The 13,477-nt window shown below is 33.6% G+C and overlaps 2 protein-coding genes across 2 annotated transcripts; both read left to right on the forward strand.

Annotated features, from left to right (window-relative positions):
* The first annotated feature begins 1,913 nt into the window (after window positions 1-1,913).
* Window positions 1,914-4,297, forward strand: LOC130653579 (mortality factor 4-like protein 1). The gene is made up of 2 exons (XM_057456089.1): window positions 1,914-2,182; window positions 3,560-4,297. Exons 1-2 carry the CDS (start codon window positions 1,944-1,946, stop codon window positions 4,206-4,208), a joined length of 888 nt encoding a protein of 295 aa, XP_057312072.1. The 5' UTR covers window positions 1,914-1,943; the 3' UTR covers window positions 4,209-4,297.
* Window positions 4,298-4,618: 321 nt separating this feature from the next.
* LOC130653572 (fibropellin-1-like) lies at window positions 4,619-12,957 on the forward strand. The gene is made up of 18 exons (XM_057456077.1): window positions 4,619-4,965; window positions 5,212-5,240; window positions 5,381-5,728; window positions 5,805-5,966; window positions 6,558-6,740; window positions 7,330-7,545; window positions 7,940-8,143; window positions 8,215-8,334; window positions 8,411-8,527; window positions 8,953-9,075; window positions 9,186-9,311; window positions 10,160-10,346; window positions 10,596-10,763; window positions 10,936-11,133; window positions 11,281-11,357; window positions 11,503-11,944; window positions 12,082-12,202; window positions 12,556-12,957. Exons 1-18 carry the CDS (start codon window positions 4,925-4,927, stop codon window positions 12,778-12,780), a joined length of 3,087 nt encoding a protein of 1,028 aa, XP_057312060.1. The 5' UTR covers window positions 4,619-4,924; the 3' UTR covers window positions 12,781-12,957.
* The last annotated feature ends 520 nt before the right edge of the window (window positions 12,958-13,477 follow it).

A 13,477-nucleotide genomic window follows, 5' to 3' on the forward strand; every position in this document is an offset into this window, starting at 1 on the left:
ACCTCCCAGGTTTTGCAAATATCAATCATTCTCATATACGGTAATGCTTCGAATAAACGCCCCCTTCTATTAACCCCCTCGAATAGATGCCCTCTATTTTCAGTCATTTTTTAAATAAACCCCTCCTCCATAAGGGAGCGTTTATTTGAGGCGATAGTAAAAGTATATGAAAAAATCATTAACTGTTTTTGTTCTTTTAATTAAAAGGCAATATTAATGGTGCTATTATAATTAGAAATTTCATAAATACAACTAAACACAATCTCTCATATTTGATATATCGGTAAAATAAGGAAGATAATCTTTGCCAGTGCAACAAGTCCAATTTCACAATGCCGTTTACCAGTTGTTTTTGCTTTTATTTTATTTCCTGAATCTTGATTGATAAAATGATAGCATAAACTTGAAATCTCAATAGGTATCCTTAAAAACTGCAAAAGAGAAGAAGTGTAAAAAATTTAATAAACGCCCCCTATTTTAAATTCCCCTTGAATAGACGCCCCCTAAAAATGTCAAAAAATTCAGTAAACGCCCTAGGTGTTTATTCAAAAGCATTACGGTAACCTTGTTTATTATGTTCATTCGAGTAAAAGCATTATTTTTCTTTGAATTAAATTTTTTTTATCCTATGGGACCTTTTTTATAGCTAAGTTGTTAAATGTTATTGAAGATATTATTTCGGTTTGTCTGTTCAGTATTCATATTACTGTGGAAAGTTCATCATTTCTTGAACATAATAGTTTAGTAGGCAAATGTTGTATATAAAATTAAGTATTGTATGAATGATAAGTATTTTAATGTTGAAGCTTTGAGCTATATTCATGCTTCTAGAAGACTAACAATGGCAAACATATTTCTTACAATTTTAATTTTTATGGAATGTATTTTGAGTTGCTATTATTTTTATTTTTGGATTTAGCAAAGACTAACTTTTGCAAATTATGGTCAATAAGAACAGTGGTAATGATAACCAAATAAAAGCAAGTACACATGTTAACAGTTTCAGCTAACCGTTGTTTACTAAATAAAGCTTTCTTTTGTTATAACGCTCTTATCGAGTATTGAAGATAAGAAGTAAACTGTTATGAATTAAGAAGGTTCTGGCCATAAATAACAGTGGAATAATTTTTTGTGAAATATTTTAAAAACAAAAAGAAACAAATCCCTTACATATGTTTTAAGTTTCCTGGCAATAACATATTGAATTTTATGCTGTGAGACTGAATTTTTTTCAGAAAATAAGAAATATTCATAATGCCCATGGTCAAAGCCTTATTAAACTCTTTCTATTAACTTCCTTTTTTTAATACAGAAAATGAGCAAACTTAAACTGTAAAGAGGTGTATTCAAATTGATAGATTGGTCAACAAAAATATAAAAATTTGTGGTAAAATTGTAACTTATCTCTTTTATTAGTTCTAGCAAATTTTACAGAGTGTGTATTATAAGTAAGTATAGAGACCACTTTCTGTGTAACGTAGTTGTTTTGATTTCATTTTTTTTTTGAACAATAGGCATGCCTGCACTTTTGTGTAATGACTATTATGTGTGACTATTTTATGCAATGACTATTAATGAGTATTAATAACTATTAATGAAGATTATTTTGGGTAGCATAAGATCCAAGAGGAACTAGAATTAAATTTTAACTATATAACTTTTAAGTCTTTGTAAAAAAATTCCCTTATTCAAAGCAAATATTTCTTTTTTAGATACTGTTGGATTGGATTTTTTGGATTGGATTACTGTGGTCTTTTGTTTATATTTTCTCCATACAGAATTGCTTGCACATGTGCAAAAAAATACAAACTTTTCAACTTTTGTAAACATTGGCAAGTCATCTATAAGAATTTATTTGCTGAGAATAATATGTATATATTCTATATATACAAAAAATCTCTAAATACAATGTTTATGTCTTTTTATACAAATTATAGAAAACTATGGCACCAACAGAAAAAAAATTAAAGTTCAGTGAAGGAGAGAAGGTTTTGTGTTATCACGGACCATTACTTTATGAAGCAAAGATTCATAAAATAAAGGTAAAGGATAGAGTTACAAAGTTCTTTGTTCACTATGCTGGCTGGAATGTCAAATGGGATGAATGGGTTGCAGAAAGTCGAGTGATGAAGCATAATGAAGATGGTTTAAAAAAACAAAAAGAATTAAAGCAGCAACACACGTAAGTTTTATCTGACGCACAAGCACATTGTTTCTCAGCAGACAGTTTTCATATTACAACATTATGACTTGGGTCCTCTGGGAGGGTTTTAATATTGATTGTGCCAGATATAATATAATGTATATATATACTACAAGAACATTCTTGAAATTTTTTATTTGTTGCAAACTTTTTTTTAAACACAATAGTGATAACAATTAATTTTCCAGTACTGGCATCAATTTTTTATGCTCAAAGTTATCATATTTGTTTTTTATTACTTTGGGTGAATTGAAATCAATTGTAAACACAATGATAAATAGATTTATAAATTTTAATTAGGCTTTGCACAATTCTTATTAGAAACCTTCATTTTAGGCAGATAAATATTTTGGTGCAAAAAATAAATTTTTCTGAGTATGTATCTGAGCCGTGGGTGAAAAAAATGTTGAAGGGGGGGGGTATAAAATGATATTGGGCTTATATTATAGAGCTTAAAATTTTGGTTAACAATTCTTTTTTTATTTTTTAAAAAGCTCTTTTCTTTCTCACACATTTAAAGAATTTCAGATTTAATTATGCTCCATAAATTATGATGTCAAATTTAAGTATAGCAAATTTTGATATTTTCTGTCATCAGTAATTTTAGACCTGTTAAAGGATATGCATTCAAACTTTATCAATAATCAATTCACCTTTTATCATAACGATAAAAAGTGATTTGATTAACATATTTTTTTTTGCCAAAATGGTACTTGTTTTGTTGGTACTTGTTACAGAATTTTTTTTAAAAAACACCAATTTCTTATAAAAAAAGGTGTGTATATTGTCAAAATGAGATCAGAAAGATTTTTACAGTATTATTACCTTAATCTTTTTAAAGCTGCAGGTTTAAAATACCCACACTTTTGATTTCATGTTTACTTTCGATTTTACTCTGACTTAAAAAAAATTGTGTCAGTCCAAGCTAAAATTTATTTGTGTTATCTCTAAGAAAATCTCTCAGTCACTTTTTTATTAAATAATTGCCTTCTCTTTCATATATACAAGAATCGTTGCATTCCAAAATCATCATCCAGAACAAAAAATTGCAAAAGAATATATAGATTATACAAAGCACGTGAACAATCTTTTTTTACCAACCTAAAAATTATTTTTAGGACTTAAAGTAGAAAAAGTAATTCTGTTGAAAGTCTCTCTGCAATTAAGGATGCCTAACAATTGGAAAGATTATAACCCATCCCTCCTCCCTCCCCACCCTAAATGTACACTACTGTAAAGTTTGTGGATGACAATTCAGTTAAAAATTTTGATATCTGTTACACAATATTCTGTTCGCCTTTTATTCATTCTAATATGGGAGAATACTGTTTTTGTCTTTTTTTTTTCTCTCAACAGCACCTCAAAAAAAGGAAAGAAAAAGGAATTAAAAGAAGATAAAAAGGATGACGGTCCTCCCCCACCCACCAAACGAAGAAAGGGGAGAGCATCGAATATTAACGAATCTGAGCCGTCTTATGTCAATAAAATCGAGGCAAAGATTATCATTCCGCAAGATTTGCGAAGATTTTTGTTAGACGATTGTGATTTTGTTACTAGGCAACGCCAGTTAGTTCCGTTACCAAAGGGAGATGACTTGACTGTTAAAGGTGTCACTGATAGATATTTTAAGTATCGTGAGCAGCATCCAGAAGATTTGAAGAATGTGGCTACGTTGACTGAAGTTTGTAACGGTATAAATGAGTACTTCAATGTTATGTTAGGCTCACAGTTGCTTTACAAGTTTGAGCGAACACAGTATAGTGACTTACTAAAAGAATATCCAAACAAACCGCTTTGCGAAACATACGGATGCGAACATTTGCTTCGATTATTCGTAAAACTTGGTAGTGTTTTGGCGTTTAGTTGCCTCGATGAAAGTAGCATGGAATTTGTGGTTGTACACATTCATGATTTCCTTGACTTTATGATGAAGAATGCGGAAGATTTATTTGTAGCAGAATACGAGAATTCCACACCAGATTACCACAGAAGATCTGCCGTGTAAAAAAAATTAATAGGAAATTTTTTTTTAATATCTTAAAAGAAATTTATGTAGTAATGGTGAAATTGATGGAATATATTTCTTTTTTATAATTCGTGTTTAGTTTGATTTTCCCTCTACAATGAAGAATTTAAACGCGCTTATGTTACTGTCGCGGTTTGTTTTGTTTAAGTGCAATGTTGACAGATTTGAAATTCTTTACATATGTAAGCTGCCATCTTTGTTCTTACAAAGAAAACGAACAATTTACTTTGTTTATCTTGGTATATTACACCATATTTAAATGGAACATACGCCGTTGAGAGGTTGTGCCAAGATTTCTTTTCGCATTTCAAATAGTTTTCATATTTTGAAAAGAAAGCTTGATGAAAAATAGAATGTCATGTTGATTTAACGGTCACACGTGTTTACACAACGGTTACGTTCAAGCTGTGTTCAAACGTAGCGCTCACGTCGTTTTCAAGCTCAGAGCGGAAAGAAATTACGCCTTGACGAACACAGTCACGTTTTCTAAGTTACAAAAATATTTGAATTGAAAATAATCATAGAAATAAGTTGCTCGCGCGTGAATTGTTTTCTTTGTGAAGGCAAGGCATTGATTCGACGTTTATACCGAGTATCACCGAGTTGAAAAGGATGTTGTGATAACTCTGATACTAATATAATTTTGTTACTGATTGAAATCAGCTGTCATTGATAATTTAACAAGAGACATTTAAATGAAGATGTATATTGTGTTACTTTCCCTTGTTATAATTGGGTAAGTTGATTTCTTCAGAACGCGCGCTGTAAAGAAATTATTTCTTCTAAATAAACAAAATTCTTACGTGAAAATATCGAAACACAAAACAGATTCCTTACAAAAAACCGTCTTTTTATTAAAATAGTGATTTGGGTATTCTTTTGGGATAAATTGCGCAAGAAATTACTACTCCTGTCAGCAAATGATGTAACAGTTAGTATAAAATATGTTGCTCAAAGTGTTTCGTTTCACTTTATGTTCTAGGTTTAATCATGCTGGCTCTGTGACAAATCGTAAGTACGAATAATCTGTTTTTGTGTAAGATACACATGAATGTTTGATAACATCATCCATAGTAAAACTTACGTTTTTAAACTGATCTTCCCTTCGAAGGAATAAATACCGATTTTTCATCTATTTATTACTGTTTCAGAGTGTAATTATGCTTTGAGGAAAGATAAGGGCTACATCAAGAGCCCGCAGTACCCAAACTCATACGCCAACAATCTAAACTGTTCTTGGCAGATCGTTGTACCTATTGGGAAGCAGATCGTTCTTAACAGTGAACAGTTTAAATTGGAAAACAGTTACAATTGTGAAAGTGACGCTTTGTATATATACGATGGACCAAACGAAAGATCAAACTTGTATTCGCAGCCATATTGTCACAAGAATGGACCTAAAAACGTTACATCATCCGGAAATTCGTTGTTTATTCGTTTCATTACTGATAAATTAGACAACGCTAGAGGCTTTCTTTTAAAGTATGATTCCGTAAAAGGTATATTAATATAAGATGATAAAGTGTTTGGTAACTTCTGTTATATATACGTATACTCGTTATCACGTTTTTTTAGTTTGCGATTATGAATTTACGCAGACAAATGGTACGTTTGCCTCACCAAGATATCCGAACAATTATTATGAAAACGCGAATTGTTCGTACAGAATCAGAACTCGCAAAGACCAAACCATAGTGTTACGCTTTTTTGATTTCGTACTGGAGAGAAAAGTGAAAGGTTAGCCTACGAATTATGTTTATGTTCTAAGAAATTTGTTAAAAATCCGATGTAATGCCATTTTTTTGGTTTAACAGTTATTTAAGATGCCTCACCATACACTTTAAATCGATAAATGTATTCACCTGGTCAAATTATACAAACTATAAATATCTATGTTAACGGAACGGACATGTTAAGTTGAGTTTCCACTCGACAGCAAAACTGATTGAAACAGAACAGAATCAGAAATATAAAACTCGGTTATTTTTTCCTTTCCTGCCGGCAAGAAAAATAGAACTGATCGGAACGGAAAAGATCATCAACTAATATATTACCAAAATCACAATTGTCCGTTCCAGTTCGTTTTTGAGTGGAAATTCATCTTTAGCAAAAACACAAACTAAGCAGCATCAGGGGTGAATTTATGAAGTGCTTACACATATACCCTTAGTTTTCCCTGGTTTTATGTTTTGTTTATGAGCTAAATGTCTTCGTTTATTGTCACAGCTGGAAGGTACGTTTACAGGCTGTTGTGATGAAATATGTTGCATCATTATACTGTGTTAATTTAATTTCTTGTACACAAAAATATGTATGTTTTTATTTCAGATGAGTGTTTGGATTACGTTAAAGTGTACGACGTGCTTTCGACAGGAACGAAGATTCTCAAAACACTGTGTGGTGATGCGTTACCACTACCTATCCGATCGTCTTCTAACAAGATGTTAATCAAATTTCATTCAGATGGTTTAATAAACAATATTGGTTTCAAGGTTTCCTATCACAGTGTCTGTAAGTTTTTTTTTATCACAGAAACGATTATTTAGATGACTTAGGCATGGTTTCCACTATGTCGGTTTTTGGTTTGCATCAAAATCGCAAACGTGACTGTTATACAAATGTTGCTCAACATTTTTGGAGTCTGGTCTTCGAATAGCAATTTTTAGTCAACAAAAAATTAAATTATGTTTTACAAAAACCAATTAACTTTCTTAACAATAAAAGTTTTTAATTTTTGTAACATTTAACTTCATGATCAATCTGTTATACTCTTTTTTTATAAGAATATGGTTTAAAGGAATACCAGGCTGGAATTTCAGGTTAAAAAAATAAGTTTAGAACAACATATAAAACTAACCTAGAATTTGGAAATTCTTATAAAAAAATGTTTAATTGGAACTTTCGCGAATTTAAGATCAAGGTATAATGTAATGTTCTTTAACTAAAATCCGTGATGAAGCCATGTAACGACTTACTTACAAACGGCCAAACAACCTGAATTTTTGTCACACTCTGTTGTGAAAACGACTTTGATCCATCAATGCTTTTAAACAGTTATAATCCTACTTTTGTATTTATGATGTCACTGTATTACCTTTAGACTCGTTTTGTAGAATTAACGAATTTAAATGTGGTAACGGTCGATGTGTGCACGCGCGATTAATATGCAATGGAGTCAACAACTGTTTAGACAACACTGATGAAGCGTACTGCTGTAAAGGATTTACATGTGACAACCATAAATGTATTGACAAGAAAAACGTTTGTAATGGCGTCCATGAGTGTCACGATGGCAGTGATGAAAGAAACTGCAATGGTTAGTAATATAGTACATGTTAGCGTAAGGATAAGAGTGCAATATTAGGATTAGCATGCCACGTTAGTTTGTCTGCAGCCCTACTCCGCACGTATCTCTTGACGGTAACATAACAACGTAGAACAATAGAAAGGAGGTCACTCAAGTAAAATAAGTATAATCCGTATAAACTTTTTGTCTTCATTACGCCGGTCGTGAATTGACATGTATTTTAATGTTAATGTTAAATTTCCATGGTCAAACTCTTTAAGTATTCAACCCAGCCACGAGGAAACTAACGCTGTTCTAGCTGATCGTAATAGGGTTGAGAGGACAAATTAAGTTGAGAAATGTCTAAAATTTACCTGGTTGCTTTTAAACACGATAACTTTAATCTATTTGTCTTTCTACTCAGGAAAAAAAATAACAACTCTTCGACCTCAAGTGACCACGACCGTCTACACACAAAAGACAACAACAAAATCTATTGTGACAACTCCAGCAATGAATTGTGGGTATAGTGAGTATGAATGTCAAAACAAGGAATGCATTGCTGCCGCAAAACGATGCGATGGAGAAAATGATTGTGGCGATAACAGCGATGAAAGTGATTGTTCTGGTAAGTGCGACCACAATTTTTACTGTGTTGGTTGAAACCATGATTTCTGAAGTCATCTTTTCTCTCCATAGGGCAGTGTAAGAATATGAATGGCGGGTGCCAACATATTTGCAGCTACGATCGGAGGACTGGAGTCAAGTGTAGTTGTTACAAAGGTTTCCAGTTAGATTCTGATGGTCTAAGATGTATTGGTAAGAACTGACATATTATTTACCTGCACGTGACATAATTGCGGTAAAATAAACGCCTTTACAATTTCTACTTTAGATATCAACGAGTGTTCATCTCGACCATGTGCTCAGCTCTGTACAAATATTTTTGGTTCTTATAAATGTGGTTGTCCTCAAGGCTATCGATTGGCAAGCGATCAATACAATTGTACAGGTGAAATTCATCTTTATCTCGAACTTCTCACTCTTAAAAAGCACGTCAGTCCCTTGTACATTTATGCAACGTAGCATCCCTTTCTCTTTCAACCTTTTTTTAACTCGAACGAATTTTTCGGGTTTTTTTTTTTTGCGAATTTAAAATAGAGAGTGTCAACTGCATTGCAATTACTATAAAATCTGACATTAAAAAGGAAAAAAAAGTTTTCGTATCGGGACGGAACATGAGCAATACAAAAACCTAAAAAGCCCTGTGAACGAGGTTACTATTATTCACACCGCTTGACATTTCATAAAGATGGCGCAAAAAGATAAGGGTTGCGTAAGATTATAGTCGCAAATACGAAATGTAACACCACTTTATTTAATATGAATGTGGCGTAAAGTGGGCGTGTAAAATAGGTCTCAATCATACTTCTTTAGATTTTGATGAGTGTGCTTTAAAGAAAGGGCAATGTGAGCAACTTTGTGTCAACAAGATTGGAACATACGAGTGTGCTTGTTACGATGGTTTCATCTACGATGAAGAGCAACAAACATGTGTTGGTACGATAAGTTTCACGAGAGAGCGAGAGAGGGAGAGGGAATTCAACAAAATGGAGAATCATTCTGTGAGCTAATTAGTTACACTTATACACATTTTGTTCATATTTCAGATGTGGACGAATGTCTCGTGAATAATGGAGGATGCTCTGAAAAATGTGTAAATGAGCTTGGTACATACTCGTGTGCTTGTAATAAAACAGGATACAAAATGATTCCAGGAAAAACTACATGCGAAGGTAACTAAAGATGTTTCGTATTAATTTATAATTTTTTATTTATTTGTTTGTTGTGCTACATTAAATTGATCACTCTTTCAATTTATTTGTGAATCTTTTTTAACATTTTTTTCAAATTCCAAGCGATGCTGTAATTCAAAGAGTTCTTAAAACATTGGTGAAGTATTAGTCGTATTTTTGCTAGATTTAATTATTTCCAAGATTCTTTTACAACTTTTCTTCAGCATAGGCTGTGTTGCTGCCACGTCAAAACGATACTAAAATTATGCTACAGTAGACTCCCGGTTATTCGAAGCCTCAAGGGGGATAAGAATTTACTTCGAATAACCGGGAGTTCGAATAACTGAAAAATTCGTTTTCCCGCCAGATTTTCAACTTAACCTTAATGGGATGGACTTTTCTTAAGTAATTGAGGCATTGTAGCCATGAATATTGAAACCTGATTTTTTGAAGAAAAAAAGTGTTTTAATCGCAGAAAATCAATGTTCTCACTCGACGATCTCCCAATAAGAAAAATTCGAATAACTGAGGGTGACTTAGCCTATAATTGGCCCCAAGGGGAATAAAAATCACTTCGAATAACCGAATTATTCGAATAACTGAAGTTCGAATAACCGAGAGTATTTTTGCCTGAGTTGGCTAAGCAGATCCAAGGGGAACGCCATCTCACTTCGAATAACCGAATTATTCGAATAAGTGCAGGTTCGAATAACCGGGAGTCTACTGTACTTATTTTTCCTGCAAATTGACATTTCTGTTTCTTTACGCATAATTTTTCGCGGAGTAGCCAAAATTCTAGAAGCCTGGAACATTAATCCGTAGATATTAATTCAAGTTGTTCTTCTTAGAAGTCGACGAGTGCGAGCTTGGTACTGCAAGTTGCGATCAACTTTGCGTGAACACTGACGGCGGCTACAAATGTCGGTGTCGTCCTGGATTTCGACTAAGTTACAACGAACATAACTGTGAGGATGTAAATGAGTGTTTGGTGGGGGTTCAAGGATGCTATGGTGAATGTATAAACACGGTTGGAAGGTGTGATAACATTTCTTTAGCTTCAAATACTCGACACATTGTAAGCCATTATTACGAAGACCGTATTCAACGTCGGCCCTAAATCAGGGGCTGCTTACGTTACGCCGGCACACACTGGTAATTTCTTAAAAAACGGTCAGACTCTTACATTAATGCCAGCCCGTTTAACGCCATTAAAAATCAAAGTAGTATAGGCGCAAATATTCATAGAAATATTTATTCTAATTTTTATTTTATTGTTTTCTTCAGCTATCGATGCGAATGTGATAACGGGTTTAAAGAAATAAACAACGACACGAAATGTGAAGATGTCGACGAATGTCAGATTAAAAATGGCGGATGTTCTAATTTGTGTATCAACAACCCGGGAAGTTTTTTGTGCAAATGCCATAAAGGTTACATTGCCAGGGATTCACGGTAAATTACTTATCCCAATCTTCCCCGCAGATTCTTGGTTGTTATAAGTATAAAAGAAAAATTGATTACTCAGAATGAGGCTTGATTTCACGCTGTTAAGAGAAAAAGATTTTCTTGTAAACTGTATAATCATATCCTCATCGCTTAACCTCCCTATCCTAATGTTGTTTAGTTCATTTACTTGCGTTGACAAAAACGAATGCGAAACTAGTCCCTGTGAAGAAGAGTGTATCAATACACCTGGTTCATTCCAATGTCGATGCAAAGAGGGTTACCATATCGTAAATTTTACAAAATGCCAAGATGTTGACGAATGTTTGGACGTCAGCAAGAGTGGTTGTGAACATCATTGTACCAACACTCCCGGAAGGTAGCGTTTCTAATTTTGTACCAATTCAAGATGGCTGTTTTATGTATTCTTAGGACTTTGTCTTGATGTAGCAGAAGATACAAAAACTCTGGAGACAAGGTTGTACCAGACGTTAGTATTGTGGTATTATTTCTTTGTTATTTTTAGCTTTTTCTGCACATGCCCAGATGGATTGACGTTAAACAGCGACAAACGCACTTGCATAGAAGCTGTTAATAGCACTGGTAAAATATAATTTAAAGCTATTCATATCAACTTATACTAGTATAAAAGTCCTAACGATTCCTCTAAAATATTTAAAGTCACAAAAAAGACGAGAGTTAATATATGGCAGCTGTTAAGACTTTCCTTCTTTGAATATTTTTATAGGTTGTCGCCGTCTTCGTATCAACACAACCACTATTTTAGATACAACATGGACAGATGTGACACAGGGTTGGGCGTGGCAAGTCAGTCTAAGTATTGATTTCTCAACTCTAATAATACCGAACTTCAAATGCATGGGTGTCTTGGTTGACAAGCAATTTGTGCTCACAACCGCCCATTGCGTCAAAATTGGATATTTTCGTATCGGGGCGGAAAAGATTTTAGTATCGCTTGGAGGATATCGTCATGGAGATCGCTACAGTAATAGCAACGTTCGGGCAAAGAAGATCATATTTCACAGCACACTGGATTTAGCTTTGATTCAGTTAAGGTCTAAAATAAAAGTCTCAAAACATATTCAACCTATATGCTTGATGCAGCGTGAACATGACATTGATACATCACGAAATAAAAAGATGGTGGCATCAACGTGGTCCACAGGAATGTATGACAATTTCAGAACTAATTTTCGCGGGCAGATTTTTTCGCTTTTTTGCATCCATTTTTCAAAATTTAATGCCAATGAAATATTCCAGGGCACTTAATTCGCGATAATAATCTGAACACATTTATTTTGTTCAGGTCATCGAGTCATCTTCAACAAGTTTATGCAAAAGTTGTGGATTCAAATGTTTGTAAATGGAATGACGTGAACATATTTCGCAATACAAATTCAATTTGTGCACGGTTCGATGTGAAAAAGGTAGGTATTCTTCGAAATTTTAAAAGATAACTTTCGCTGATAGACTGCAAAGCATAGTATGGGCGTTGCATTTTACCTTTCATAGGTTAAGCCGCCCTTTGACACAATATGCTGAGAAATACCCTCTTTCACCACGCTGCCACCAGTAGTCAACACTGTGTTTAACAGAAATGTAACAAAGACCGTCCGCATCAACGCACTAAAATAATCCAATTTTTTGACCCTTTTTCCTATTGTACGCAGGTACACACTTAAGAAGCCGCCTCCTTTTCCTTCCGTTACCCCCTGAATATAAAGGGGAAAATTACCAGGTAATAAGCATTACGTGTTAAACTTTATTGCTAATTCTCTAGACGTTTTTACCAATGAGTGGGTCACCACTGCTAGCAGTGTTACGCGGAACCTCTCCTTTACGGCGAAAACAAAAATGGTACCTGGCAGCTATATTAATTCAAGGAGACGGATTTCCCGGCAAACGAAAGACGTATTCTCCAATATACAAACATGTGGGTTATTACAGAGCAAGTCAATTCGTCAACTGGATACGTCATACAATAAAAACTGTCGATGGTTCATAATATGTGTAAATTTGATTGGATGGCATAGATCACGTGCATACTTGTTATAAAAAACTACGTTTAACATTGTGTAATTATTTTATATGTATCAAAACGGAAAACTCTTTTTCATTCGGTATCAAGTCAATACGACGATTTATTTGTAATTTTATTCTAAAATAAAAAACCCATAGTGCATATGTGATGGTATTTTGTAGTCATGAGAACATGTGACTTGCTTATAACTGTTTCAAAGCCACAGCTCTAACCAACATTTTTTGTGAGTAATGAATACACTTGAGGTGACTGTTAATTGTTCAGAATGTTTCACTCCCTTCGCTCTAATATAAACGTAAATAATTAAAACGTTTGGATGATCAAGACTACTCGGGAGGTTGTTTTACGTCTGAAAGTATTCTGAAGCCCAGTGCCTGTTATTTAAATTTAAAGTTGGCGTTGTTTTTAACGGATTGACAAAGCATTTATACATGTTACCGCTATGGAGGTATCTGCTACATAAAAGTTCTTCCAAAATTAGCTATATTGCTTTAAAAACCTGCTCGGGGTTTGGTAAAATAAAGTGCATGAAGTCTGGATTTATGGAAAAACAAAAAGCCTAGAAACATGCCCTCTTACCTTCTTAAACTTTGACATTTTGCTTCGCCATGGCAAAGACAATTTAATATAATGCCAATATAGTGTGTCTGTATAACACTTG

Source organism: Hydractinia symbiolongicarpus, chromosome 8 (assembly GCF_029227915.1).
Source record: "Hydractinia symbiolongicarpus strain clone_291-10 chromosome 8, HSymV2.1, whole genome shotgun sequence".
Classification (NCBI taxonomy): Eukaryota; Metazoa; Cnidaria; class Hydrozoa; order Anthoathecata; family Hydractiniidae; genus Hydractinia; species Hydractinia symbiolongicarpus.

Coding starts and splice junctions, on each gene's coding strand:
- LOC130653579 (XM_057456089.1), top strand. CDS start 1,944: ATGGCACCAACAGAAAAAAAATTAAAGTTCAGTGAAGGAGAGAAGGTT. Junction 2,183..3,559: donor GAATTAAAGCAGCAACACAC/GTAAGTTTTATC, acceptor TTCTCTCAACAG/CACCTCAAAAAAAGGAAAGA.
- LOC130653572 (XM_057456077.1), top strand. CDS start 4,925: ATGAAGATGTATATTGTGTTACTTTCCCTTGTTATAATTGG. Junction 10,347..10,595: donor TGTATAAACACGGTTGGAAG/GTGTGATAACAT, acceptor TGTTTTCTTCAG/CTATCGATGCGAATGTGATA. Junction 12,203..12,555: donor CACGGTTCGATGTGAAAAAG/GTAGGTATTCTT, acceptor CTAATTCTCTAG/ACGTTTTTACCAATGAGTGG.